This window comes from Erythrolamprus reginae, chromosome 1, assembly GCF_031021105.1.
Source record: "Erythrolamprus reginae isolate rEryReg1 chromosome 1, rEryReg1.hap1, whole genome shotgun sequence".
Classification (NCBI taxonomy): Eukaryota; Metazoa; Chordata; class Lepidosauria; order Squamata; family Dipsadidae; genus Erythrolamprus; species Erythrolamprus reginae.
Window position 1 is genome coordinate 385,579,823 of NC_091950.1, and position 25,536 is coordinate 385,605,358.

The 25,536-nt window shown below is 43.2% G+C and overlaps 1 protein-coding gene across 5 annotated transcripts in view; it reads right to left on the minus strand.

Moving 5' to 3' along the window:
• Positions 1-634: 634 nt before the first annotated feature.
• USP34 (ubiquitin specific peptidase 34) overlaps positions 635-25,536 on the minus strand; it is a 167,988-nt gene continuing 143,086 nt past the window's right edge. For all 5 annotated transcript variants that reach the window (XM_070734803.1, XM_070734804.1, XM_070734802.1 and 2 more), the window contains 13 exons: positions 24,825-25,459; positions 23,402-23,559; positions 20,672-20,750; positions 20,405-20,531; positions 20,081-20,188; positions 16,944-17,048; positions 15,362-15,486; positions 14,636-14,759; positions 10,478-10,557; positions 9,948-10,088; positions 9,638-9,784; positions 5,747-5,906; positions 635-1,563 (listed from right to left, as the gene is read on the minus strand). In XM_070734803.1, the coding sequence (XP_070590904.1) occupies positions 953-1,563; positions 5,747-5,906; positions 9,638-9,784; positions 9,948-10,088; positions 10,478-10,557; positions 14,636-14,759; positions 15,362-15,486; positions 16,944-17,048; positions 20,081-20,188; positions 20,405-20,531; positions 20,672-20,750; positions 23,402-23,559; positions 24,825-25,459 (2,600 nt within the window). In that variant the 3' untranslated portion in view covers positions 635-952. The remainder of the gene's footprint in view (positions 1,564-5,746; positions 5,907-9,637; positions 9,785-9,947; positions 10,089-10,477; positions 10,558-14,635; positions 14,760-15,361; positions 15,487-16,943; positions 17,049-20,080; positions 20,189-20,404; positions 20,532-20,671; positions 20,751-23,401; positions 23,560-24,824; positions 25,460-25,536) is intronic.

A 25,536-nucleotide genomic window follows, 5' to 3' on the forward strand; every position in this document is an offset into this window, starting at 1 on the left:
GGAGTACTGGCTTCACTAAGGACTTCACAGGGATATATAGGTAAGTATAGAATATTCTAAATAGCCCTGTCCATTCTTCAACAGTCCATGGATGTCAGGGAAGAGTGCAGCTAGGAAGCGTGCCCACACCTCTCTGAGCTCCTATTTCTGGCAAGGAAATAATGGACTACAGAGGCAACATATATAAAAACAAATGAAAAGTCATCACAATCAGTTTAATGAAGTGCACAGAATAGCAATTGGTCATGTCAATAAAAATAAAACAATTTTACATCAAATGTGCTTTATTTTCATTACAGGTACTCTGTTAAATAAAGCACTAATTATATATATATATATATATATATATATATATATATATATATATATATATATATATATAATATGTGTATACATATATATGTATATATATATATATATATTTGTGTGTGTGTGTGCGCATTTGTGTATGTGTATACTGTCAGGCCACAGCTAGAGGATTCTTTATAGAATCAATTTTTGTGGTTGTTTAGTATACAAGTAAACTTAATTTTGATAATAAGAACCACAGCAATTGGAGGCAAGCTGCCTCTTTTGTAAGGTACAAAACTGGCACAGAGGACACCATATTATACACCGTAAAAATGCAGTTAAATTTCAATTACATCATACAGGGCAAAGAGTCCCTGCTCTCCCAGACAGGCATATTAAATGAAAGCCACCACAGTGAACTTTGAATTACATAAACATATTCATTATTTGATTGCCCTTTAAGAAAACATACGGTAGATGCAAAATATTTTTTTTAATTTGAAGTTCTGCCTGACCAATTAAGCATATAAATTTTATCTTGCCATTCAAGCAGAAAGCACTGGACAAACTGAAGCACAAAACAGAAATAAGCAGAACTTATACCAACAGCATTTTTAAAGGGAGAAAAAAAGACTTTAAACGCACACATGCTCCTCTACTGTCAAGAAGCAGCTGGGTTTCCTTTGCCAGATATCCTCGTAACCACATGAATTGTTGATTCAATGGTCCTGCAAAGGATGTCTAAAATGTCTTGATGTTGCTGCTGCATGTGACTCAACAGTCCTCTGGAATGGCTGCAACTAAGTGATAAGCCAGACTCAGGGTCTTGGGAAGCTTGATTTTCAGAGTTCTTCAAATCTGTGAGGTCAGAAAGAACAGCAGAAATAGATGTGGAGGGGAACTCTGTATCATCCTCAATAATGTGAGAATCCTTGGAGCTTGACGGCTCTTTCAGATCTTTACATTCTTCAAATCTTCCACTGCCCAACTGCTCCTCCCCATGGTGTGAATGAGTAGCTAGCATCATATCTTCAGAAAATGAAGAAGGAACTTCCATACGGTACTCCTTAATAGAATTATTTTCAGGAGAAGGCAGGTCCTGTTCGGTGCCTGGGTCAATGATGGAGGAGTCTCTTGTCTCATTATCTGAGGTGCTAGTTGGAGTCAAGGCTTCCCTAGGTTCATTTTTCAAATCACTGATGCAACTGTCTACTGTGTGCTCCTCATCACTGCTAACCCGTCTTCTTTTTACTGGAGTGGCTCCTTCATCATCTGTATAGTTAAAATAAATATTGATGAAATAACACAAGTATCAATTGTCACAATGAATTATTTTTATTGGCAGAACAAAATATTACATTTGGGCGAGATCATCCAAGGGCATGGGGTGAGTTACCATCAGTATGCTGATGATACTCAGCTGTATATCTCCACCCCATGTCCACTCAGCGAAGCAGTGGAAGTGATGTGCTGGTGTCTGGAAGGTGTCAGGGTCTGGATGGGTGCCAACAGGCTCAGACTCAATCCAGACAAGACGGAGTGGCTGTGGGTACTGCCTCCCAAGGACACTTCTATCTGTCCGTCCATCACCCGGGGGGGGGGAATTATTGACCCCCTCAGAGAGGGTCTGCTACTTGGATGTCCTCCTCGATCCACAGCTGACATTAGAACATCATCTTTCGGCTGTGGCGAGCGGGATGTTTGCCCGGGTCTGCCTGGTGCACCAGTTGTGGCCCTATCTGGACCGGGAGTCACTGCTCACAGTCACACATGCCCTTATCACCTCGAGGTTCGATTACTGCAATGCTCTCTACGTGGGGCTAACCCTTGAAGAGTGTTCGGAAACTTCAGCTCGTCCAAAATGCAGCCGCGCGAGCAGTCTTGGGCCTTCCAAGAAATGCCCATATCTCACCATCACTCCGCGGACTGCATTGGCTACCAATTTGTTTCCGGACACAATTCAAAGTGTTGATTATGACCTATAAAGACCTACATGGCATAGGACCAGATTATCTCCGAGACTGCCTTCTGTCGCATGAATCCCAGCGAACGGTGAGGTCCCACAGAGTTGGTCTCCTTAGAGTCCCGTCGACCAAACAATGTTGGCTGGCGGGACCTAGGAGAAGAGCCTTCTCTGTGGAGGCCCCGGACCTCTGGAATCAGCTCCCCCCTGAGATTCGTACTGCCCCCACCCTGCTTGCCTTCCAAAAAAGTTTAAAAACTCATCTTTGCCGCCAGGCCTGGGGTTCCTTAGACCTTCCCCCTGACCGATGAATGCTTAGTTTGACTGCCGAATGAATGATATTGATAGTTTTTAATTAGAATTTTAAGATTGTTTTTTAAGGTATAATTGGATTGTTATTATTGTTTCCTGTTTTTTTCTGTACATGCTGTGAGCTGCCCCGAGTCCTCGGAGAGGGGCGGCATAGAAATCCAAATAAATAAATAAATAAATTCTTTTTATATATTTATTTTTCCTTCTCTCTTCAATTCAATTCAATTTATTAGATTTGTATGCCGCCCCTCTCCGAAGACTCGGGGCGGCTCACAACAAAAATAAAAACAATATTCTAGCGAAAACAAATCTAATATTAAAAAGCACATAAAAACCCTATCATATTTTAAAAGCAAACAACACATACATATCCAAACATAAATATAAAAAAGCCTGGGGGAAAGGTGTCTCAACTCCCCCATGCCTGGTGTTATATATGGGTCTTGAGTAATTTACGAAAGACAAGGAGGGTGGGGGCAGTTCTAATCTCCGGGGAGAGTTGATTCCAGAGGGCCGGGGCTGCCACAGAGAAGGCTCTTCCCATGGGGCCCGCCAAACGACATTGTTTAATCGACGGGACCCAGAAAAGGCCAACTCTGTGGGACCTTATCGGTCGCTGGGATTCGTGCGGTAGCAGACGGTTCTGGGGGTACTCTGGTCCAATGCCATGTAGGGCTTTAAAGGTCATAACCAACACTTTGAATTGTGACCAGAAATTGATCGGCAGCCAATACAGGCCACGGAGTGTTGCAGAGTCGTGGGCGAATCTAGGAAGCCCCACGATGGCTCTCATGGCCGTGTTCTGCACGATCTTAAGTTTCTGAACACTGTTCAGAGGTAGCCCCATGTAGAGAGCGTTGCATTGCAGTAATCGAACCTTGAGGTGATGAGGGCATGAGCGACTGTGAGCAATGACTCCCTGTCCAAATAGGGCCGCAACTGGTGCACCAGGCGGATCTAGGCAAATGCCCTCCTTGCCACAGCTGAAAGATGCTGCTCTAATGTTAGCTGTGGATCGAGGAGGACTTCTAAGTTGCAGACCCTTTCTGAGGGGGTCAGTAATTCCCCATAGCCACTCCGTCTTGTCAGGGTTGAGTTTGAGCCTGTTGACATGCATTCAGACCCCAACACCCTCCAGGCCACAGCAAGAGACTCTGCTGAACTGTGGATGAGTGAATCCAGCAAACGCCCTCCTCGCCACGGCCGAAAAATTATGTTCCAATGTCAGCTGTGGATCGAGGACGACCAAGTTGCGAACCCTCTCCGAGGGGGTCAATAGTTCCCCCCCCAGGGTGATGGAAAGACAGATGGAATTGTCCTTGGGAGGCAAGACCCACAGCCACTCTGTCTGGGTTGAGTTTGAGTTTGTTGACACCCATCCAGACCCAACAGCCTCCAGGCACATCACTTCCACTGCTTCGTTGACTGGACATGGAGTGGAGATGTATAACTGGGTATCATCGGCATATTGATGATACCTCACCCCATGCCCTTGGATGATCTCACCCAGCGGTTTCATGTAGATATTGAATAGCAGGGGGGAGAGGACCCACCCCTGAGGCACCCCACAAGGGAGACCTCGAGGTCGACCTCTGACCCACAAACACCGATTGCAACCGACCAGAGAGAACAGTGCCTCCCACTCCCAACCCCTCCAGCCGGCGCAGAAGGATACCATGGTCGATGGTATTGAAAGCCGCTGAGAGGTCAAGAAGCACCAGGACAGAGGACAAGCCCCTGTCCTGGGCCCGCCAGAGATCATCCATCAACGCGACCAAAGCAGTCTCCGTGCTGTAGCCAGGCCTGAATCCAAACTGCTGGGGATCTAGATAATCGGCTTCTTCCAAGGACCGCTGGAGTTGGACCGCCACCACCTTCTCAACAACCTTCCCCATAAAGGGAAGGTTGGAAACTGGACGATAGTTATTAAGCACGGCTGGGTCCAGGGAAGGTTTCTTGAGGAGGCAGCGCACAAGTGCCTCCTTATAAGGAGCCGGAAAGGGCCCCCTCCCCAAGGAGGCGTTGACAATCTCCTGGACCCAGCTCCGTGTCACCTCTCGACCAGCTGAAACCAACCAAGAGGGACACGGATCCAGTAAACAGGTGGCGAAACTCACAGCTCCAATGGCCTTGTTCACTTCATCAGGTATCACCAAGTCAAACTCCTCCCAGACAGATGGACAAAGACGTTTAGCCCCAGTCACCTCGACTGACTCGTTGTCAGCCGATACTGCTATACAATTGGAGTCGAGGTCCGCCCGGATCCGAGCGACTTTATCAGCGAAAAATGAGTTAAATTCCTTGGCACTACCCTGTGTGTCCCCCCTCATGAGTCGGACACTGAATACTTGAGTCAGGTCCATGGCTGTCATGGTGGCCATGAACTCCTGTGCTAATCCAGAGGAACTGCCGAGTGACGGCAGGTTGAAGTCCCCCAGGACAATGAGTCCTGGGAACTCCACCGCCAACCCGGCCACCTCCTCGAGCAGCACAGGCAGGGCTGTTGACATGCAGCTGGGAGGCAGGTACGTGAGTAACAAGCCCACCTGAACCCTTAAGTCCAACTTCACAAGGAGTGACTCACAACCCGCAATCTCAGGGGCAGTGAGTCTACGCAGACGAAGGTTCTCCTTGGCTACAATAGCCACTCCTCCCCTCCTTCCCTGGGGTCGAGGCTGATGCCATATCTGAAACCCAGCTGGGCATATTTCCGAGAGAGGAACTCCTCCCTCTGGGCCCAGCCCAGCTACCAGATGTAAGAAAAAATGTGAGTTATTTCAACCCGAATTTTGTTCACAATCATTTGTCAATAAGGTTTAATTAACTAATCAGTGCTAAAGTTATTTTATATACATTCAAGCTTTAAGATGATTATCACCATCTTGTATTCAATGTACATGATAAATTGGGTTCCTGTCAACAAGCAGAGAAATATTTAGTTTTCAAGCTGTTGCAAGACTGCTGATTTTACTTTGTCATTTTGATAGGAGGGTATCCCAGAATATTTCTAGCTGAATAGTTCTAAGAACAATCAGTAGATACTTTCAAACATGATTCAGCAAGGAAAAGTTAAATAGGATCCCTAAAACAATTTTTTTACTTGTAAACTGATTGCCATCAGTCACTTGGACAGATGATCGATAGGCTATACATCTGATTAATAAAGAAAACAAAACAAACCTTTAGTTTTTCGTTCTTTGGCTTCTTGTTCTTGCAATGAGCTTTTTTGTTGTTGACAAGTTTTGCACTTGTTTAGTAGCTCTTGCAAAGTAGGTATTAGGGCAGGATTCAACTGTTTGGGGGTGTGCACAGAAAGTAGTAAAGTGAGAGCTCGAAGATCCTATAAAAGAAAATTTAAGTCAATGCATTTAATGAAATTGGACTTTATAAATTAATCTGCTCTCTGTGTATGCAGATTATATAAACAGTAACCAAAGAAATTGCATATATCTTTATATATTAGCTTAAATCAAGAGGGAGGCAAGTACAAACTATTAACCATGGTGGTCACAGCTGTAAATCTAACAATATTTAGGTATTTTTTGTTGTGGTTGGCTCATATCCAGCTCCTTTGGTTGCGGACTTTGAAGAGAAAGAACTGGGTCCATATGGATATCAGAGGCCAGTGTGTTTATCAGAGGAATCGTAATGCGAGAGTGAGGGAGAGTTAGGGCTTGGGAACCATTCAGGGGCTGCAGAACCCCCAGCTGTGGTAATGTTGAAGTTAGATTAGGAGGGGGATATTGTGGACCCCATAGTAAATGCATGAGTCAGAAGAATGCGAGGGAGACAAGAATATTTCCGGCAATGTAGATCTAGGCATAGCTTTTCATCACAGATAGTATAAAAGGGGAGGAGCATGGGAATTTGATTGCAGAAGTTCAATATTCCTTTATTGTGAGAGAAAGAACTAACAGCCGAAGTGAGTACCTGTCTACGGCAAGAATTAATGACTTGAATTAATGACTTTCTTTTGGGCGTTTATTTATTTATTGGATTTATATGCTGCCCCTCTCTGGGGCCTTGGGGAGGCTTACAGCATATAAAAAAACAATACAAAACATCCTAAATCCAATTATTTAAAACTAAGCTAACTAATCTAAAATCCTAATATATTAAAAAAACCCAGTCATTCTAACAGCAACAAATGTTCCATTCATTGGCGGGGGCTGATGTTTAATGTCGCCAGGCTCGTTGGCACAAGTGGATCTTCAAATTCTTGTGGAAAGCAAGGAGGGTAGGGGTGGTACAAATCTCTGGGGGAAGAGAAGGCTCTTCCCCTAGGCCCCGCCAGGCGACACTGTCTAATTGACAGGACCTGGAGAAGGCCGACTCTGTGGGACCTGACCAGTCGCTAGGACTCATGCAGCAGCAGGCGGTCCTGTAAGTAATCTGGCCTGATGCCATGTACAGCTTTACAGGTCATAACCAACACTTTGAATTGCATTCAGAAACCAATAGGCAGCCTGCAGAGTGCTGGAGAAACAGGCCCATGACCACTTGCAGTTGCATTCTGCATGATCTGTAGTTTCCAAATGCTCTTCAAAGAGAGCATTGCACTAGTCGAACCTCAAGGTGATAAGGACATGAGTGTGAGTAAGAGACTCTCTGTCCAGGTGAATGACCCGCTCGCTACAGCTGAAAGATGATGTTCCAAGCTCAGCTGTGGATTGAGGAGGATGCCCAAGTTGCGTACCCTCTCTGAGGGGGTCAAAAGTCCCCCCCAGAGTAATGGATGGACAGGTGGGATTGTCCTTTGGAGGCAAAATCCACAGCCACTCCGTCTTGTCGGGGTTGAGTCAGAGCTTATTGACACCCATCCAAACCCTAACACCCTCCAGACATCAACACATTACTTCCATTGTTTCACTGAGTGGACACGGGGTGGAGATGTATAGCTGAGTATCATCAGCATACTGATGGTAACTTACCCCGTGCCCTTGGATGATGTCATCCAGCGGTTTCATGTAGATATTAAACAGCAGGGGGGAGAGGACCCACCCGTGAGGCACCCCACAAGGGAGGGACTTCGGAGTCGACCTCTGATCCCCTGCGACCAACTGGAGAGATAGGAGGTGCACCACTGTAAGATGGTGCCTCCCACTCCCAAGCACTCTAGCAGGCGCAGAAGAATACGATGGTCAATGGTATTGAAAGCTGCAAGAAGTCAAGGAGCACCAGGATAGAGTAATGGCCCCTATCCCGGCCCCCCCAGAGATCATCCGTCAGCACGACCAAAGTAGTTTCTATACTGTAGCAGGGCCTGAATCCTGACTATTGAGGGCCCAGATAATCGGCTTCATCCATGGACCGTTGGAGCTGGAGTGCCACCACCTTCTCAACAACCTTCCCTATAAAGGGAAGGTTGGAGACAGGATATTAGCTGTGCCGATAATGCTGGATTTTTGGCAGGTGAACTGACATTCCTCTGATTTCATTACTGTTTCCAGCACCTTGCTTTGTAAATAGACTTCTTTCTTTCTTTCTTTCCTTCTTTCTTTCTCTCTCTCCTTCCTTCCTTCCATTTATATTATTATTATTTATTAGATTTGTATGCCGCCCCTCTCCAAGGACTTTAGTCATTTGGCTTCCAAATTTTCATTGGGGCTTAATTACTGCTAATTAACCAGGCCGGAAAGAACAGTTTTATTGTATTATACTCAGATGGGAGAAATAGTTTGACAGAATCTTTTACTGTAAATGATTTATTGATAATTGTTATAATGGGTAAAATATCATACTACAATATAATGGAATATCATCTTATTAATATATTGAACAATAATATATAACCTCAATAATTATCTATTATCTAATTATTTTTCCCCTCAAAATATGTAATAGTGTTAAATAAAAATATTATTATGAGGTTAAAAAAACAAAACACATAGTAACATGTATACTGTATATCTATTATAAGAAGCAAATGGGATGCGGACAGTATGTACGTATATGCTATATTATTGATAAATGCAGTTTTAACTGTTAACAATAAATTAGCATTAGAACTAAATTCTTATTTTATTTTCTCCACTTTTTCAAAGTGCCCAGTTTCAAAGCTTTTATTTTGGGTAACTCCCTTCCATTAAACACCATCACCTTTTATCATTTTTAGTATAGCAATTACCAATTGGTAGCAAAGGACTACTGGTTGTCAGTGAGAAAATTTTGGTGGTCCAAAGAAAAATTATTTGCATTTTTTTATATTGCACCAAGTCAAGGTTCCTCAAATTATGGCCCTGGACCAGATACGTTCAATGAATACTTGTGTTGCTGTAGTGTCTCTCCCCTTTGTGATCTTTTTGTGCTGGTTGGAGGGGGCAGAAATTCTTAGTGTGGGACTTTGGGCGAAGGCTGGAGGGAAATGCCGCTGGCAGAGGGCCTTGTTCCTGTGTATTATGGCCTGGAACTGGCTGCTGAGCTTCCAGGTGCCAGTATTTGGCCTTGCTTTCCTGCAGATCTTCCCTCTGCTTGGAAAGCCTATGCTTGTAGTCCTCAGTCCTTCTGCTGAGCCTCCTTCTTGGTCAGATCCAATCTGAACTGAGCCAACTATTTTGCTAACTCTTTCTCATGGTGACTGCTTAGCTCCAACAACTGCTACCTGTTGGGGCCCTAAGGAACCCGGGCAGAGCAGGAGAGAAGTGTCTGGGAGGGAAGGAGCAAGAAAAGGCTGTTGAGGCATCCCTCAACTTGAGTAACATCAAATTGGCCATGCTCACCCAGTCACATGACCACCTAGTCATCCCCATCCACCCAGAAACTCTGCAGTACGTGTATTCAATTATCTTCAAGACAAAGGTTCCTGATATCCTGGTCTGAGGTAGGCTGGTTAGCTGCTTTGCCTATCTGGGTGGGCTAGCTTCTGCAAAACGTTACTCCAACAAGAGACATATTACTTTAATATAATCTGTTTGGTAAGTAACCACATTTTGTTTCAGGTATGGGGTGTGTGTGTGTGTGTATGCCTGTGATTGCAGATTGTCATTTTGAACATTTTCATTTGAGGAATAGGAAGAAAAATGCTTTACATAAATCAATACAATATTTGAAGAGAAAATAAATTTTATTTACCCCATTTAAAGTGGAACTTGCTTTAAAAATTTCAACCCGCTGATTGGCAAATTCTGATTCCAGATTCTGATACTGGTTGATCAAATTTGTAATCAGATTATTGATTATTCCAGCACAATTTGCTTCAGAAAACACTTGTCCTTGTACCTGTAAAATAAGGAATTCTGAAACTTAATTTGCAATTCAGTGAAATGATCTCATCATAGCACTATTTCCTACTGTATACCAAACTACAGGTGTGGAATTTGAAAGAAGAGTGAATGTCTGTGGAAAATTGATCTATATTGAAGTTTTGATCTATTTTTCATACCTTGAGAAGGAAATGAGTTAAGAAAGTGTAAACAATGTTGTTGTTAAGAAATGTCCTCTCATCCATTAGAATGCATTTAATATACTCTGCAAACACAGGATCTTCACACAGGAGCTTGATGCAATTCTTTGACATGGAAGACTGAAAAGAGAAAGGAGATCAGAGCTTCAGAGCCAGGATTCCACGTATCCATTGTAGATATGTGATTTCAGTTCGCTACACAGAGATGTTACGCAAAAATCATTCATTGGAACTGAACTCAGAATTTTCTAAGAATACCGGTCTGTAACAATTCCTCAGTATCTTAAAATCAACCTCTGCTCACAACAGACTATTAGATTTGGAGTTATTAGAATCTCACCAACTTTTAGAAAAAAGTCTAAGTCTGTGGGCAAGAGAAAGCCTATATAAAAATGCCATTAACTGAAGGTAGGACTTTCTCCATTTATCATCTATCATAAAATGATGATCAAACACACACCTTTACTTTCCAAATAAAAACATCCCTTCCAGAGATAAATTAATTTTACCTGACTTTGACAAAGTTCAGTCCAAAGTTTGGGAAACAAAGCTAGATGAAGAGGTAAGCCTTCATATGCAACAAGAACACCTACATTTTAAAAATAAAAATGCAATTAAGTTAAGATTATAAAGATACGGATATGCCAGAAATACAGTTGTTTAACATTTAACAATTACGAAGAAAACTACCGTATTTTCCGGCGTATAAGACGACTTTTTAACCCCTGAAAATCTTTTCCAAAGTGGGGGGTCGTCTTGTACGCCGGATATAGGACAGTGGCGCCTATTTGCGATGGCTGAGAGGGGCGAGAACACCGTCTCCCAGCTGGGCGAGCCTGAGCCGAGCGCAGGCCCGCCCACACGCTGCCTTTGGCAGCACAAGCGTGCCTGTCCGGCCGGGGAAGAATCGCCCCGGCCGGACCTCAGTTTCAGCTGGGGGGGGGGGGGGCGAGAACACTGCCTCCCAGCTGGGCGAGCCTGAACGGAGCACAGGCTCGCTCACACGCTGCCTGTCCGGCCGGGGAAGAATCGCCCCGGCCGGACGTCAGTTTCAACTTGGGGGGCGCGAACACCGCCTCCCAGCTGGGCGAGCCTGCGCAAAGCGCAGGCTCGCCCACACGCCGCCGTCCGTGCCTCAGTTCCGTAGCTCCGCCTCACAGCTGATCACCCTGCTGCCGCTGCTGAGAGAAAAAAAGATGGAGAGAGGGGGGGAGAGAAAGAGATAGCAAGAGAGGGAGAGAGAGGGGGGTTAGCAACAGAGGGACAGAGAGAAAGAGAGAGGGGGGATAGCAACAGAGGGAGAAAGAGAAGGAGAAAGAGAGAGGGAGAGGGGGCAGAAAGAGAAAGAAAGAGATAGCAAGAGAGGGAGAGAGAGAAAGATAGAGGGGGGATAGCAACAGAGGGAGAGAGAGAAAGAGAGAGGGAGAGAGGGGGGAAAGAAAGAGAGAAAGAGATAGCAAGAGAGGGAGAGAGAGAAAAAGAGAGGGAGAGAAAGAGATGGCAAGAGAGGGAGAGAGAGAAAGATAGAGGGGGGATAGCAACAGAGGGAGAGAGAGAAAGAGAGAGGGAGAGAGGGGGGAAAGAAAGAGAGAAAGAGATAGCAAGAGAGGGAGAGAGAGAAAGAGAGAGGGAGAGAAAGAGATGGCAAGAGAGGGAGAGAGAGAGGGAGAGAGGGGAGACAGAAAGTGAGAGAAAGAGATAGTAAGAGAAGGAGAGAGAGGGGGAGAGAAAGAGAGAAAGCAAAAAAAAAAGAGAGAAAGAGAGATAGCAAGAGAGAAAGAGAGGGAGAGAGAGGGGGAGAGAGAAAGACTTTGATCATTTCCCCAGGTATTTTTGTACCTACTTGACCAACATTATTAGTGGTTGCAAAATTGAATGTATGAACTTGTTCATTTCAATAAAAAGAGCCAGGGAAATGATTGAATGTTAAACTGGATGCATTTATTTCTGCCTGTTTGTATTTGTTCTTATGTTTAACCATTGAAAATGTACTTTCCCTCCAAAAAGAATCATCTTTTCATATTTCTTAGGCAACATTTTAAAATAACTTTAAAAGCTGAGGTCATATTATTCACCCTGCTCTGTATCATAGCACACTGCACAGTACTGAAAATTGGCAGGGTCACTAATTAAACCCGACAAGTTAAAATCTGTTTAAGTGACATTGCAAGAGGATAAAGACAGAAAGTGCGGAAAGAGGAAAAAATGGATGGGCTGTTTGGATTGCGATATCATATCACATACAGATTCTCATTCCATAATAGATTCTCACATAGGTGTCAGCATGCTGCATGTTAGACTGAAAGATACCTGCAGAATAGATGGTAGGAGAAAGGAAAATAGCCAGGTTCACCTTTTTGTGTTGACAAATTATGATGAGTTATAATAATAAACTTAATTGTGGTGAGGAGAAATATGAGAGGCAGACAAGACAGATAGACAGAGACATATGGAGAGATAGACAGAAGAGTGCTCCCACTTGGCTCTCTCTCTCTAAATAATTCATTTATAATTTTAACAATAAGATCTTCATCATTAGTAATTAAAATATTGTGTTATCATGTTCAGAAATGATTTTTTTCTCAATGCAAGTACATCATAGACCTAGACTCAGTCAGGTCTATGATGTACAGAAGAGGGGTAGTCTTATACGGCGAGTATATCTCAAATTCTATATTTTAACTGGAAAAGTTAGGGGGTCGTCTTATACGCCCAGTCGTCTTATACGCCGGAAAATACGGTAGGTATCATAAACAGTACAAGCTCCAATGACAGTTGCAAATTAAATAAATAAATAATTGATTTTAAAAGGCACAAACTAGTTTAACTGCAAAATAAAACAAATGTATTGTCACTACCCAAATGACCTTGTTCCAATTTCCAATCAAAAATCATGATGTGTTTAATAGAAGTAGTTTAAATATAAATAAACCTCAATTCACTGTTTATCATGTTTTACTCTTAGATAAATGTGTAAATAATTAACCTGTCTTTCTAGCTTATTCTACGGTTGGGTAGCAATGTAATACAATTTAAATAAAATTCTACATTTTTGAATTTACACATAGGCTTCTACTAAATAGATAGATATTAATTCATTTAATCCCAACTTGCTATTTTAGTAAATGAATTTGAAAATTGAATAAAGCCGTTCTTCATGTAATTTTTATAAAAGAGAAATATTCATTCATATAATCTACTTATCTAAAAATTAAACACTTATTAATTCTGAGGTTGCAATTTACTCTTCCATATACACAAGGCTTGCTAAGGACTGGCCTATGTTCTAAAGCAGTGATTTTCAACCTTTTTTGAGCTGCGGCATTTTTTACATTTAAAAAATCCTGGGGCACACCACCAACCAAAATGACACTCTAAGACACTCTCCTCTCTTTTTCCATTCCTGTCTCCTACCTCCCTTTTGTGTGTGTGTGTATGTGTGTGTGTGTGTACACACTCTTGAACAATTTCCAAAAACAGGTGAGGGCTGGGGTTTTTCTCTCTCTCATTCTTTAGGTGCTTTTTATCATATGCTTTAAATCAAGAGTCACTTCTCTCTCTTTTTTGTTTCTCTCTTTCCTCTCATTCTCTGCCTCAATCATTTTCTCATTTCTTTTTTTCTCCCCTTTTTTCTCTCATTTGTTTCTCTCTCTTCCTTCCTCTCCTTTTCTCTCTCTCTCTTGCTTACTTTCTCTCTCTCTCTTGCTCACTCTTTCTTTCTTTCTTTCTCTCTCTTGCTTTCTCTCTCATACACCACGCTGGCTACAGCAGCATCAAGCAGTAGCCGTTGGGTGGCGGTCGGTCGGTCGGCTGCGAGTGGGAGCTCCAGGGCGGAGGAACCGACGGCGGCGGCTAGACGTGTTGCAGGATGCCGTACATTCTGGCGCTGCGCTGGGCAGCCCCGCAGCGCCAACATGTACAACATCCAGCAACACGTCCAGTCGCTGCCGTCAGTGCCTCCACCCTGGAGCTACCGCTCACAGCCGACCGCCCTGCAGCCGCCCCATGGCTACTGCCTGATGCTGCTGTTGCCGGCGTGATGTACATTGTTGCCAACCACTTGCAGCTGCCCCCCTGCACCTACTGCCCAGTGCCGTTGCTGCCGGCACCCTCCCGCTGGGACCCAAAGCTCACCTGCCACCGCCGCCGCCAGGGAAGCTCCAGCCAGGCAGGCGCTGCAGCTGCTAGAAAACTTGGAAGGCGCAAAGAAGGAAGCTGAGCTTCCGGTCTCGCAACTTTTTGCTCTTCATGCCCTCAGCAAAAAGTTGTGAGACCGGAAGCTCAGCTTCCTTCTTCGTGGCACACCTGACCATGTCTTGCGGCACACTGGTTGAAAAACACTGCTCTAAAGGACAGACCTTGTCAATTAATGCAGGGATGCCCAACCTGTGGGTCATGGCCCACTGGAGGGCTGTGAGAGGTTTGCAACTGGGTTACAGAAATGGCTGAAGCGCACATCCTCACTTGCTCAAGCAATGGGTGAGCATACACAGTCCATTTAAGCAGGTGCACCTGTAGATCACTTGCACAAATGGTGTGCATGCTGAATGCTCACACAAAACTATCCCCTTCTTCCACTGGTCCACAAAGCTGAAAACATTTGAGGAATTCTGAACGAATGTGCTTGTTAAATGAATCTTTTAGATATGCGACAAATTAATACTTACTCATTTTCACTAAGGTTTCTGTGAATTTTTCACAATTGATGGCAACTCGGCATAAGAGATGGATGAACTGGTGGTATGAAAAAAAGTAATCTAGTAGCATACGGTCATAAACCTCATCTTTACCCTGAAGATTTAAGGAAAGTTCTGTTAACAAAATAAAAACATGAAAAATATAATATCTAAATGTGAAAAATGATAAATTCTTGCTAAAAAACCCTATAGAACTTGGTTCAGAAATTATTTGCTACAGAACTGGGGAATTTTAGGGATTAATAAAAATTACATAAATATATAGCAAACTTAAGATGTTAAAAAGAATGTACTATTTTCTTATTTGCCACTTTCCCATTCTTACTTAAAAGGCTGAACATATCTGGGACCCAAAGTATTTATAGGGATTTTTTGGGATCAAAGATGAGCGACAAGTAAAGGCCTTTTTGTTCTTTCTCTCTTATGAAAACTACTATAATAAAATTGCCATGGAAATTTTGTTACATGTGTGATATTCTTAAGACTCATCAATCAAGGCATACTCTTGATTAATCAAATGTTACATAAAGGAAAAATGTACTTTCCTTATAGATATTTTGTTTTAATTGAATTTTAAATTCAAGATCTTTTTTTATTGTTTTAATGTTTGATTTTAATTAAATAGTAGCAAATTGCCCAGAGTGCCTTCATCAATATGGATGGCATATAAATTTGATAAATTAATAAAATAAATACCTTGTTAGCTTCTACCATTGTAGGCAAAAGGCACATATTAAGTTCAGGGCGAGGTGGGCGGATATTACTTTTGCCTCCTATTAACTTCAGATTTTCACGGCATGGGAAATAAGGACCAAGAGACACTGTAGTGGTAAAGAAAAAAGAGAGGCATTAACAAATGTGTATATTTCCTTTTTACAGAGAGTAGCCATCCCGATTCTCTGCCCCCTAAAAAAGATAAGTTAAATCATAATAAGCAGTGCCCCGGTAGTGGCCGGTAATAGCAATCCGCCCGAGAGTGAGTATTCCCAGTTGCCATCATTAAGTAAGGGTTGCATGTGATCGCAAATTCTGACTTCCTGCTGGCTTTGCCCTTGGCTCTCCACAATTACAGTGATACCTTGTCTTACAAACTTAATTGGTTCCAGGACGAGGTTCTTAAGGTGAAAAGTTTGTAAGATGAAACAATGTTTCCCATAGGAATCAATGGAAAAGCAATTAATGCGTGCAAGCCCAAAACTCACCCCTTTTGCCAGCTGAAGCGCCCGTTTTTGCACTGCTTGGATTCCCCTGAGGCTCCCCTCCATAGGAAACACCACCTCCAGATTTCTGTGTTTTTGTGATGCTGCAGGGGAATCCCAGCAGGGAAATCCCAGTAGCGCAAAAACAAGCGCTTCGCTGGCAACGGAAGTCTGGAGGTGGGGTTTTCCAGCGAAGGGAGCATCAGTGAAATTGCAGCATTGCAAAAACACCAAAGCCCTCGAAACCCCACCTCCGGACTTCCGTTGCCAGCGAAGCGCTTGTTTTTGTGCTGCTGGGATTCCCCTGCTGTGATTTCCCTGCAGCATCACAAAAACACAGAAGGGAGGGCAGCCTCAGGGGAATCCCAGCAGTGCAAAAACGGGTGCTTCGCTGGCAACGGAAGTCCGGAGGTGGGGCATCCCAGCGGCGGTGGTGGGTTTGTAAGGTGAAAATAGTTTGTAAGAAGCGGCAAAAAAATCTTAAACCCCGGGTTTGTATCTCGAAAAGTTTGTATGACGAGGCGTTTGTAAGATGAGGTATCACTGTATTTCAGGTTGCCTTTGAATCTCAGCTGTTTAGGAAAAAGAAGGGGATTTTCTCCCTCTTTATTTATTTATTTAGAATGTTGATTTTGTCATCTAGAAACAATGCCTTGACAATATGCAGTTCACTCTAGGCCAGAAGTGTCAAACTTGTGTAGTCACAGCACCGCCATGTGATGGCTCATGGCTTTCTTTCCTCTTTGATAAACTGGGCATGGGCATGGCCGGCACATGACGCATACAGCTCACATGCTGCAATTTTGGCACGCCTGCTTTAGGCTGCCTAAAATATATTTTTCTGATTGAGAAATGAACTTTCTCAATCTTAAGAGCAATCTAAAAGTAATAAGTTTAAAACATCTATCAATAGTTGAATACCTCAGGTTAATTAGATTGGTCATATTATTTGCAGTTAATTGAATTTTCCATCTCACCTGTCAAACTACTTCCAGCCTCAAATCAAATCTCAAAATAATATTATAAGTTAGTATTTCTATATAAAGTATAAATAATCTTGTCATCTGAATTATACATACTTGGTATGTTGCTATGATGGTATGTACAATGGTTATGCTGGAGAAAAGGAACTAAAGTGTGCAGAAAATCATGAGGGCTTAACAGCACCAATTCCTTGAGGACATCTACAAAAGAAAGAAAAAAGATTTGTATATAATTATTTATTTATTAGACTTACGTGGCGCTCTTAAGAAGAAATCTATACTGTACTCTAATAAACTTTGCATAAACATTTTATAAATTCAAACTAGGAAAAACATAAACACGATCAGACTGTAATTGTTTGCTTTCATTTAGGCATATTAAAATTTTGTTCATGATTAATAGAAATGTTATTCAGCCAACCTGATTTTTAGTATCATCCATTTACTTTAAGTTATTTTACAGCAAATAAAACACTGCAATCAATATAGCATGCTACATTTTGTTTGCTTTATTGTATATCAGTCTATAAATTTTAAGCTTTATTTGTTGCATCTTGAATTACTGAATTAGAAGGATAATTCCTTGCAAATTTTTTCCAAATTGTTAGTTGTGATAATAATAAAAAGGCTTTAGTAGTCCAAATGAATCTTTAAATGCCAACTTAGAAACCCTGTGATTGGGGCAAATTGCTAATCACTACCTTTGTTATCCAATTTATATTTCTATTCACAGTTTACCAAAAAAATGTTATTGATTGAACAGAGTTAACTATTATACTACTTATGCCTTCATTTTGGACAAATGCCAAGTACTGCCGTTCTTAACCAAACTTGGTCAGACATTGGTACTTGAATGGAAGATCACCAGAACTACCAGGCCTGTAAACTAAAATGAGAAATTAAAGGTAACAGCTGAATGGCAAAATTACTTCCATCTTACTGCAAAAAACTACATGGCCTGCAGAGATGAAATGCTCCTGGTTTGCTCGTGCCTTTGTCACTGAAGCGCCCACCCGCCTGGACACTGCCATTTGGGTTTTTTACACTCTGTGCATGTGCAAAGCGTTCTGCGCATGTGCAGAGGGTTAAAGATCCAAATGACAGTGTCCACGTGTGTGGGCGGAGCCTCACGCTCCCTTCGTGACCAGTTCTCTGATGAATGACAGGCACGAGCAAACCAGAAACATTTCACCACTGGGCCTGTGCATGAACTCACTATTACTCTTGAGAAGTAACATAGCAGTGAGTATAATAAAGCTGGAAAGAAAAAAAGACACTAGGAAAGTAGAAAGAAAGAGAATAAGAGGACAACAATCTTTCAGCTGTGGCGAGAGGGATGTTTGCCCAGGTCCGCCTGGTGCACCAGTTGCAGCCCTATCTGGACCAGGACTCACTGCTCATAGTCACTCATGCCCTCATCACCTCGAGGTTCGACTACTGTAATGCTCTCTACATGGGGCTACTTTTGAAAAGTGTTTGGAAACTTCAGATCATGCAGAATGCAGCTGCGACAGCAATCATGGGCTTCCCTAGGTATGCCCATGTTACACCAACACTCCGCAGTCTGCATTGGTTGCCGATCAGTTTCCGGTCACAATTCAAAGTGTTGGTAAAGCCCTTCATGGCATTGGATCAGAGTATCTCCGGGACCGCCTTCTGCCGCACGAATCCCAGTGACCGGTTAGGTCCCACAGAGTTGGCCTTCTCCGGGTCCTGTTGACTAAACAATGTCGTTTGGCGGGACCCAGGGGAAGAGCCTTCTCTGTGGCGGCTCCGACCACTGTTCCTTCTAATTTTTTTTCAGTTTCTTTCTCTCTTCCTACCTCTCTTTTTTCTCTTTCTCTCTTCTTTTTTTTTCTGCCCTGCAACACCACTCACTCGCACAAAAACCTTTTGTGCGCCGCGGGGTGGTCGGCTGCAAGCAGGAGCTCCAGGATGATGGCACCGGCGACCCACCGGTGGCGGTGGGTCGCCGTACATTGCTGGCGCTGCGCTGCGCATGGGCACAGGGCTGGCACTGGCCCGCTGGCTGGACTGGGACAGAGGGGCCAGCCCCATGCCCAGCGCAGCGCCAGCATGTACGGCGTCCTGCAACACATCCAGCTGCTGCCGTCAGTGCCTTACAGCCAACCGCCCCACCGCCGCCGCACAGCTACTGCTCAGTGTTGCTGCTGCCGGTGCCCTCCCGCTCGACCCACGCTTGGCAGCGCCATCTTCGCTACTTGCCTTACTGCACTGCGCCTACCAGAGCTTCCCGGTGCGGCTGAAGCGTAGGGTGGAGTAGGCGGCGGCGGCTGCTCCAGGCCCGCGCCCGAGCTGAGCTTCCTTTGGCTTCCTTGGAGGCGGCAGGTGAGCTTTGCAGCTTTGCGTCCAAGGAAGCTGAAGGAAGCTCAGCTCGGAGGCAGGCCCGGAGCAGCAGCCGCCGCCGCCGCCTAATCCGCCCCACGCTTTGCCTGCACTGGGGCCAAGTAAGCCAAGGCTAGGTCCGTCGCCCCCGGCTTCAAGGGGCAGCCCCCAGCACGGGGCCTGGGCGGTGGGCGAGCATTGGGAGGGCCTCACCGTCGCCTGACCGGGGAAGAGCTCCCCTCCACGCAATCCGGGACGGCGTGGCTTTGCGCGCCGTCAACAAGTTCGTGTGTGGGGGGTCCTGATGGCTGCAGCTTAGAGGTAACAGTGGCCCCAACCCTCTGGAACCAGCTCCCCCCGGAGATTAGAACTGCCCCCACCCTCCTTGCCTTTCGTAAACTCCTTAAAAAACCCCTTTGCTGTCAGGCATGAGGGAATTGTGACATCTCCCCTGGGCCTATACAGTTTATGCATGGTATGCTTGTGTGTATGTTTGCTTTTAATAATGGGGTTTTAGTGGGTTTTTTATTATTATTATTAGATTTGTTGTACATTGTTTTATTGTTGCTGTGAGCTGCCCCGAGTCTACAGAGTGGCGGCATACAAATCTAATAAACAAACAAACAAACAAACAAACTAGCCTCAGATGGATGGAATCAAATTTCTCTTTTATTATTTTTAATTTGTATTTTTTTCAATTATAATTCTGATTGTAAATAAAACTATCAATGTTGACAATGACTTGATGGCACCTAATCATTCACTCATTCAAGTCTTAGTCTTTAACCACAATTACAACAGAAATGGAAGTGTTTCTATTTTATCTTTATTGTGATTGATGGGTAATCTGAGATCAAAGAAAGTGCATTAGGTTTAATATACTTTACCTATACAAGCATTTCTAAGTTCCGGAGGACTGTAGGAATTTAGCAAAGTTAAAAGTTTATGGGCAAATTCTATCCGCTCCTGCCATTGGATAAGGGCTTGTTTCACATCTGAAAATATAAAACCAAATTAATATAGTTTACAACTCTGGCATATAAACAGCTGATTGATAGTGATAATTATATTTTGGTTCTCATCTGTTTTATTTTTTAAAATAAAACTTACAATTGCCATCCCGAGTCTTCCGAGAGAGGTGGCATAGAAATAGATTAGATAGATAGATAGATAGATAGATAGATAGATAGATAGATAGATAATATCCAAACCTTTTCTTTGCAGATATGGCCGAGTGGATTTCAGGACGGAAAGAAATATGGACAGAAGCTCTACCAGATCTCCAGTTACATGACAAGCTGTGGCTTCATGGTACATCATGTGCAGCGTATTGAAGGACTGCCAAATATATATATTAAATGATATAGCATATTACTAAAATATAAAGATAGAATTCTGCAAACAAGATATCCTAATTTACTTTATTTTGCAATATTCCACCCACCAAAAGGCTAAAATAATGACAATAATATTTGTACCTCAGTCATCAGGATTAAGCCTCTGTTAAATATGACAAGAAGCCGATCCTCATCAGTTTCTAATAATATTCGGAAGGCACTTGGAGCAAAACAGTAAAGAAAAAATAAATGTAAAGTTACAACCTGTTTTAATATGGACACAGCAGTTGCATCCTAAACAGAATGCACATCATTAAAATACTGTTTTGATTTCCAAATCTGATCTTGTACTATTACTATATTTTTTTTATCCTTACTAAGAAAACTTATAATGGAAGAAAGGGCATTAACATATAATGAAAGAAAGAGGTCTAAGAAAGAGACTAGATTGGACACTGGAGTATCAATCAATGGAGAAGATCCTCCAGATCTGATCCCATCTTATGGAATTGTTTGTCATTGTTACTGAATGCATTTGGTGAAGCAGGCTGATTCCACTGGTGTTGGATAACATCCACAAATATCTTGGGCGCTGGGGCAGTCTTTTTCCAGAACTGGTTCAGAAAATACGCCCTCTGTGGGATCAAGCCCTGGTCTGATGAAATGTCAACTAACCCCATGTGTGATGTCATTTTGGCTTTATATAAGAGAGATTTAAAGAAGGCCGGCTTAAAGTGGCCAGAATAGGAAGGCCAGTCAGGAATATGGCATTCATCTTCAGAGGTCCTGGTCTACTAAACTGTCCTCTTCAACACGAGAATGCTTGCTGCAAAGGGAGGATCAAGAAGAACAATGACCCTGTTGGGAAATCCAGGCAGATGGCTCCTGTAGTCCAGGTGAGAAAACTCTGTGTTGCAATTCTTCAGGGACTCCTTGAGAAATGGTAGATGCAATAAGATCTCTGATAACTTGGGGCAGAGATAATTCCTAGAATCCCCCTAAGGCCTGCTGCAGTATGATCACTGCAGATGGGTCACTGATCTGGTCACTGAATGAGACAGATCTGATTCATGAGCCAAAGGCCAACCAAAGATCCAGATGGGGACTTGCTAACTGCTGTTTCCAGGAGAGGAGCCTCTGTGGCTACATCTGGAGGCAATTCTCTAATAGAATGCTGTCACAGTATTTTCAGGAGATTCCTCCCTAGGGGCAGGATCCTCCTCCTGCTGCACAGGAGATAGATTGCAGATTTGTTGGCATGCTTTTGCAAAATGCTTCTCTAGGGATCTCAGATGCCTCTGAGCGTCCCTGTCCTCAGCTGAGGAAGAATGCCTTCTAGAAAGATCCTTTGAGTCTTGCTCTGCACAGGAGTCTGCCACTCACAGGTGAAGAAAGGCTCTTTAATAGAGGTTCCTTACAACCAGGAATCCACCAGGCCGCTGGGAACACAGAAGGGTTGGAAGAGGAGTACTGAACCCCTACTAAAAGGATCTTTCCCTTAGTGGCTACGCATGCAGTCCAATTCTAACAAAAGAAATAGCGACTGAAGTTAGAAATCTGCTCAACGCCGACTCACTATAAGCAATGAATATGTAGTCAGTGCATCCTCTTAAGAAGCATCCTCCCGGTGCCAAGACTGTTCCTGCCACATCCTTGCAGCCACTTGAGCGAGCGACCTATGAGGTTCTACAATCGCTCCGCCAACTTGCCTGAGCTCTGCCAGATTCCCAGACAGAAACTGGCACTTTCAATAGAAGGTGGAATCTGGGAAACTCTCCCCAGTTCCTCCCCTAGTGGTAGGACTTTTGGCAATATAATAAAAAGCTGTGTAAGCGGGAAACCCGGTTCACAAAGAAATGGCTCGCTGTTTGAATCTGGAGCTCCTGGGAATCCGGACAGGCACTCTTGCTTTCCATTCAAATAACTCCGAAGCCATGTGGGCGGGAGACCCGTCTCACAGCTGGTCAACTATGTCTAAAGAAATACAGAGGCTTGCCGGTTCTCCAGACAAGCATACCTACAAAAGTTCAAAGCATAATCATCTGGTGCTGAGACCCCCGCAAAGGGAAAGCCGACTCCCAGCTGATCAAAGTAATTTGGCACCAGAGCCTCGCCAGAGATCTGGACAACCGCTTCTGTTACTAACAAATGTCTCTCTCTCAACGAGGCTCAAACGAGACCATGTGAGTGGGAACCCCAACTCACGAGTGGCCAGCTTACAGAACAGAAATGGGGCTCGTTGGGACATCAGACAAGCACCCCAGAACCAGTGTTCTCTCTAAATTTTTTTTGGGGTGGGCGGAAAAGTATAGTGTCTGAGCGGCAGTCCCTTTGGGACTGGGCGACACAGAAATAATAATAAAATTTCCCTCTCGGCTTCTGGGCAGGTTTGGAAAACTCTGAGTTGATGATGATTTTTAAGTGAGCGATTGCTCACCTGCTCAGCTTAGAGGGAACTATGCCCAGAACTGAATAATAATCCCACAGAAACCAAGGATATTGGTCTGATTAGTAACCAAAGTCAAACACATGCCTTCCCCATGGAAGCAAAACACAAGTCTCAGGGCTTCTCTGCACACCAGCCCCTAATTCCATATAATTAGTAAAAAGCGAATCCAAGACAATTTCTTTCCATTGTCCAAGAACTGAGTAGAGAAATATTTTTGCGTCCCTCTAGGCTTGACTGAGTGAAACAACGGGCTCAGTTGGGGCCAAGGAGGAGGCATGGCTGGATATTTCTCATTCATCCTTGGCTAACAGACAAGAACTTAATCCATGCTTTGACTCACCGAGCAGCACACAGGAGAAGCACAAAAATCACTCTATAAACTCTAACATTTATTCTAGATCAACACACCAAATATGAAATACCTTATTAAAGTAGTCCAGCACGACCGTCCATCTAAGCAGCGAAGGTAACAGCTTATAGTAGTTTTTTTAAATTGCTTAATATCTTCCAGTTCTTCCTCTCTCATATCAGGCCTCTGAGCTACAAAGAGTTGCATGAGATTAAAGAGTTCTTCCACTGCCTAAATAAAGAAAAGAATTTATCATGAGGCTTATTGAAAAAACAATAAAAGGTAAATGCTTTAAAAAGACAACCAGTATACCAAAGGTATTTAAATAAAAATTGCATTCTAAGTTTCACGTGCTCTCAATCTTTTACTTTTTTCTATAATACTTCCTTTTCCAGCTCTACAACTTGACCTGTTTAAAACTGAAAGAAAAATGGACCATACTAATACAAATAAACACCATGAATCTTCGTTTAAATGGAGCAGTTCGAGGAAGATGTCCACTGCTCCTGAAAACTCATTAAATATGATGGTATATTAATTACATAACCATTTGGAAATCACATAAAAGATATGGTTAACATAAATATAATTGCTTCATATGAATTCCTTTGGGGGAATCATGACTTATTAATTCAGGGACACATCTGGGTGAAAATTTAGTGATGTGTTCCGAAGTCCTCAAACTTGTGTGAGGCCGAGTGTTATCATGTTGAATAAAACATTCACTTGGGTTGTTATGGCACCAAAGTCGCTGGAAGTGCTTCTTGAGTTTGGTTAATGTCTTCACATAAGCTTCAGAATTAATGGATGGAATTCGGAACACATCACTAAACAGGGTTGGACAGTGTTACCCCATCCACCCTACAGCCCTCACTTAGCTCCCTCAGACTTCCACTTGTTTGGTAGCATTAAAGGATACCATTTACGGAAGACATTTTCAGGATGACAAAGAGGTGATTCGCACAGTGCAGAAATGGCTTTGTGACCAAACCAAGGAGTGGTACCGACAGGGCATACACGCCCTTGTGTCTTGCTGAAGGAAGGCTATAGAATGGAACAGAGTTTACGTGGAAAAATAGGGAGTGTAGAAGAAACATCATTCTTTCTTGTGTGTAAGTTTCTTTGTGTTCAATAAATAATTGTTGAAGAAAAAAAATGTGGTGCATTACTTTCTGGGTGACCCTCATAATTGTACCATAGTTGCCATCAATGACAGAACTTCTGGTAAACTGGAAGAAAGCACTGTTGCAATCCCATTAAGTCCATCTTCTGAGAATTTTCTGAGTTTAAATTAGAGCCGAATATATTTTCATTATTATCAACCGACATCTCTGGATTTGGCAAACAGATACAGATTTATTTTCTGATATTTCATTCATGTGAATACTTTAATCACCTACCCCCTAAAAATGGCCTTTCTATAAACCGTTGCTGTTTTAATGCTGTTCTCTGAAAAATCTCTTTCTGCCCTTTAACTCTGTATGAATTTGACTTACCCCAGGATATTGGCTGGCATGTGGTGTGAGATTCTTAAATGCCCACTGGATATTTTGATGAGAAGCCAACTGTCTGGTAAATGCAGGGGACTGCTCACAGCAGAGCCGTAGAATGCCATAGTAGGCAGGTAGCATTCCACGGTTAAAAAGCACCACATCCTGGTCATCATGATCTGCTAGGATGTAATTGAAGGCAATGTTCTTGGTGACCACTGGATTCTGCACAATAAGGCGCACATTTTCAGGGCAGTCAACGCACACATTGTACCAGAAAGAGAGCAAGGCCTGCTTATTATGGTTGGTAGCAATAGCAGGCTCAGAAAGTTTAGGCTGAAAGAGGTTCCACAAATCCATGAAATAAGTAGAAAACATTAGTTTTTCTGTTTTGGAGATCAAGCAGTACGTCATAAAACTGAAGTAGGGTACCAGTTTTGTAGTCCCATGCACAGCAGCATCAACATAAAGCTTAGCTCTTGAGAGCAGTCCAAGCAACACATTATAAACTTGATGAAGAACAACTGTAGTATCTGGACTAAGGGGAAGATCTCGAGTAGGGATATGGAGTGAGCGGGTAGATCGGAACATTTGTCGGAATGAATTGCTTGGAATAAGAGAGACCAGAAGATAGGCTGCAGCTGCAAAGGAATAAAGGAATAAATAAATAAATAAATCGGCTAGACCTTTTGGCTGCACACATTCACTTTAAAATGAA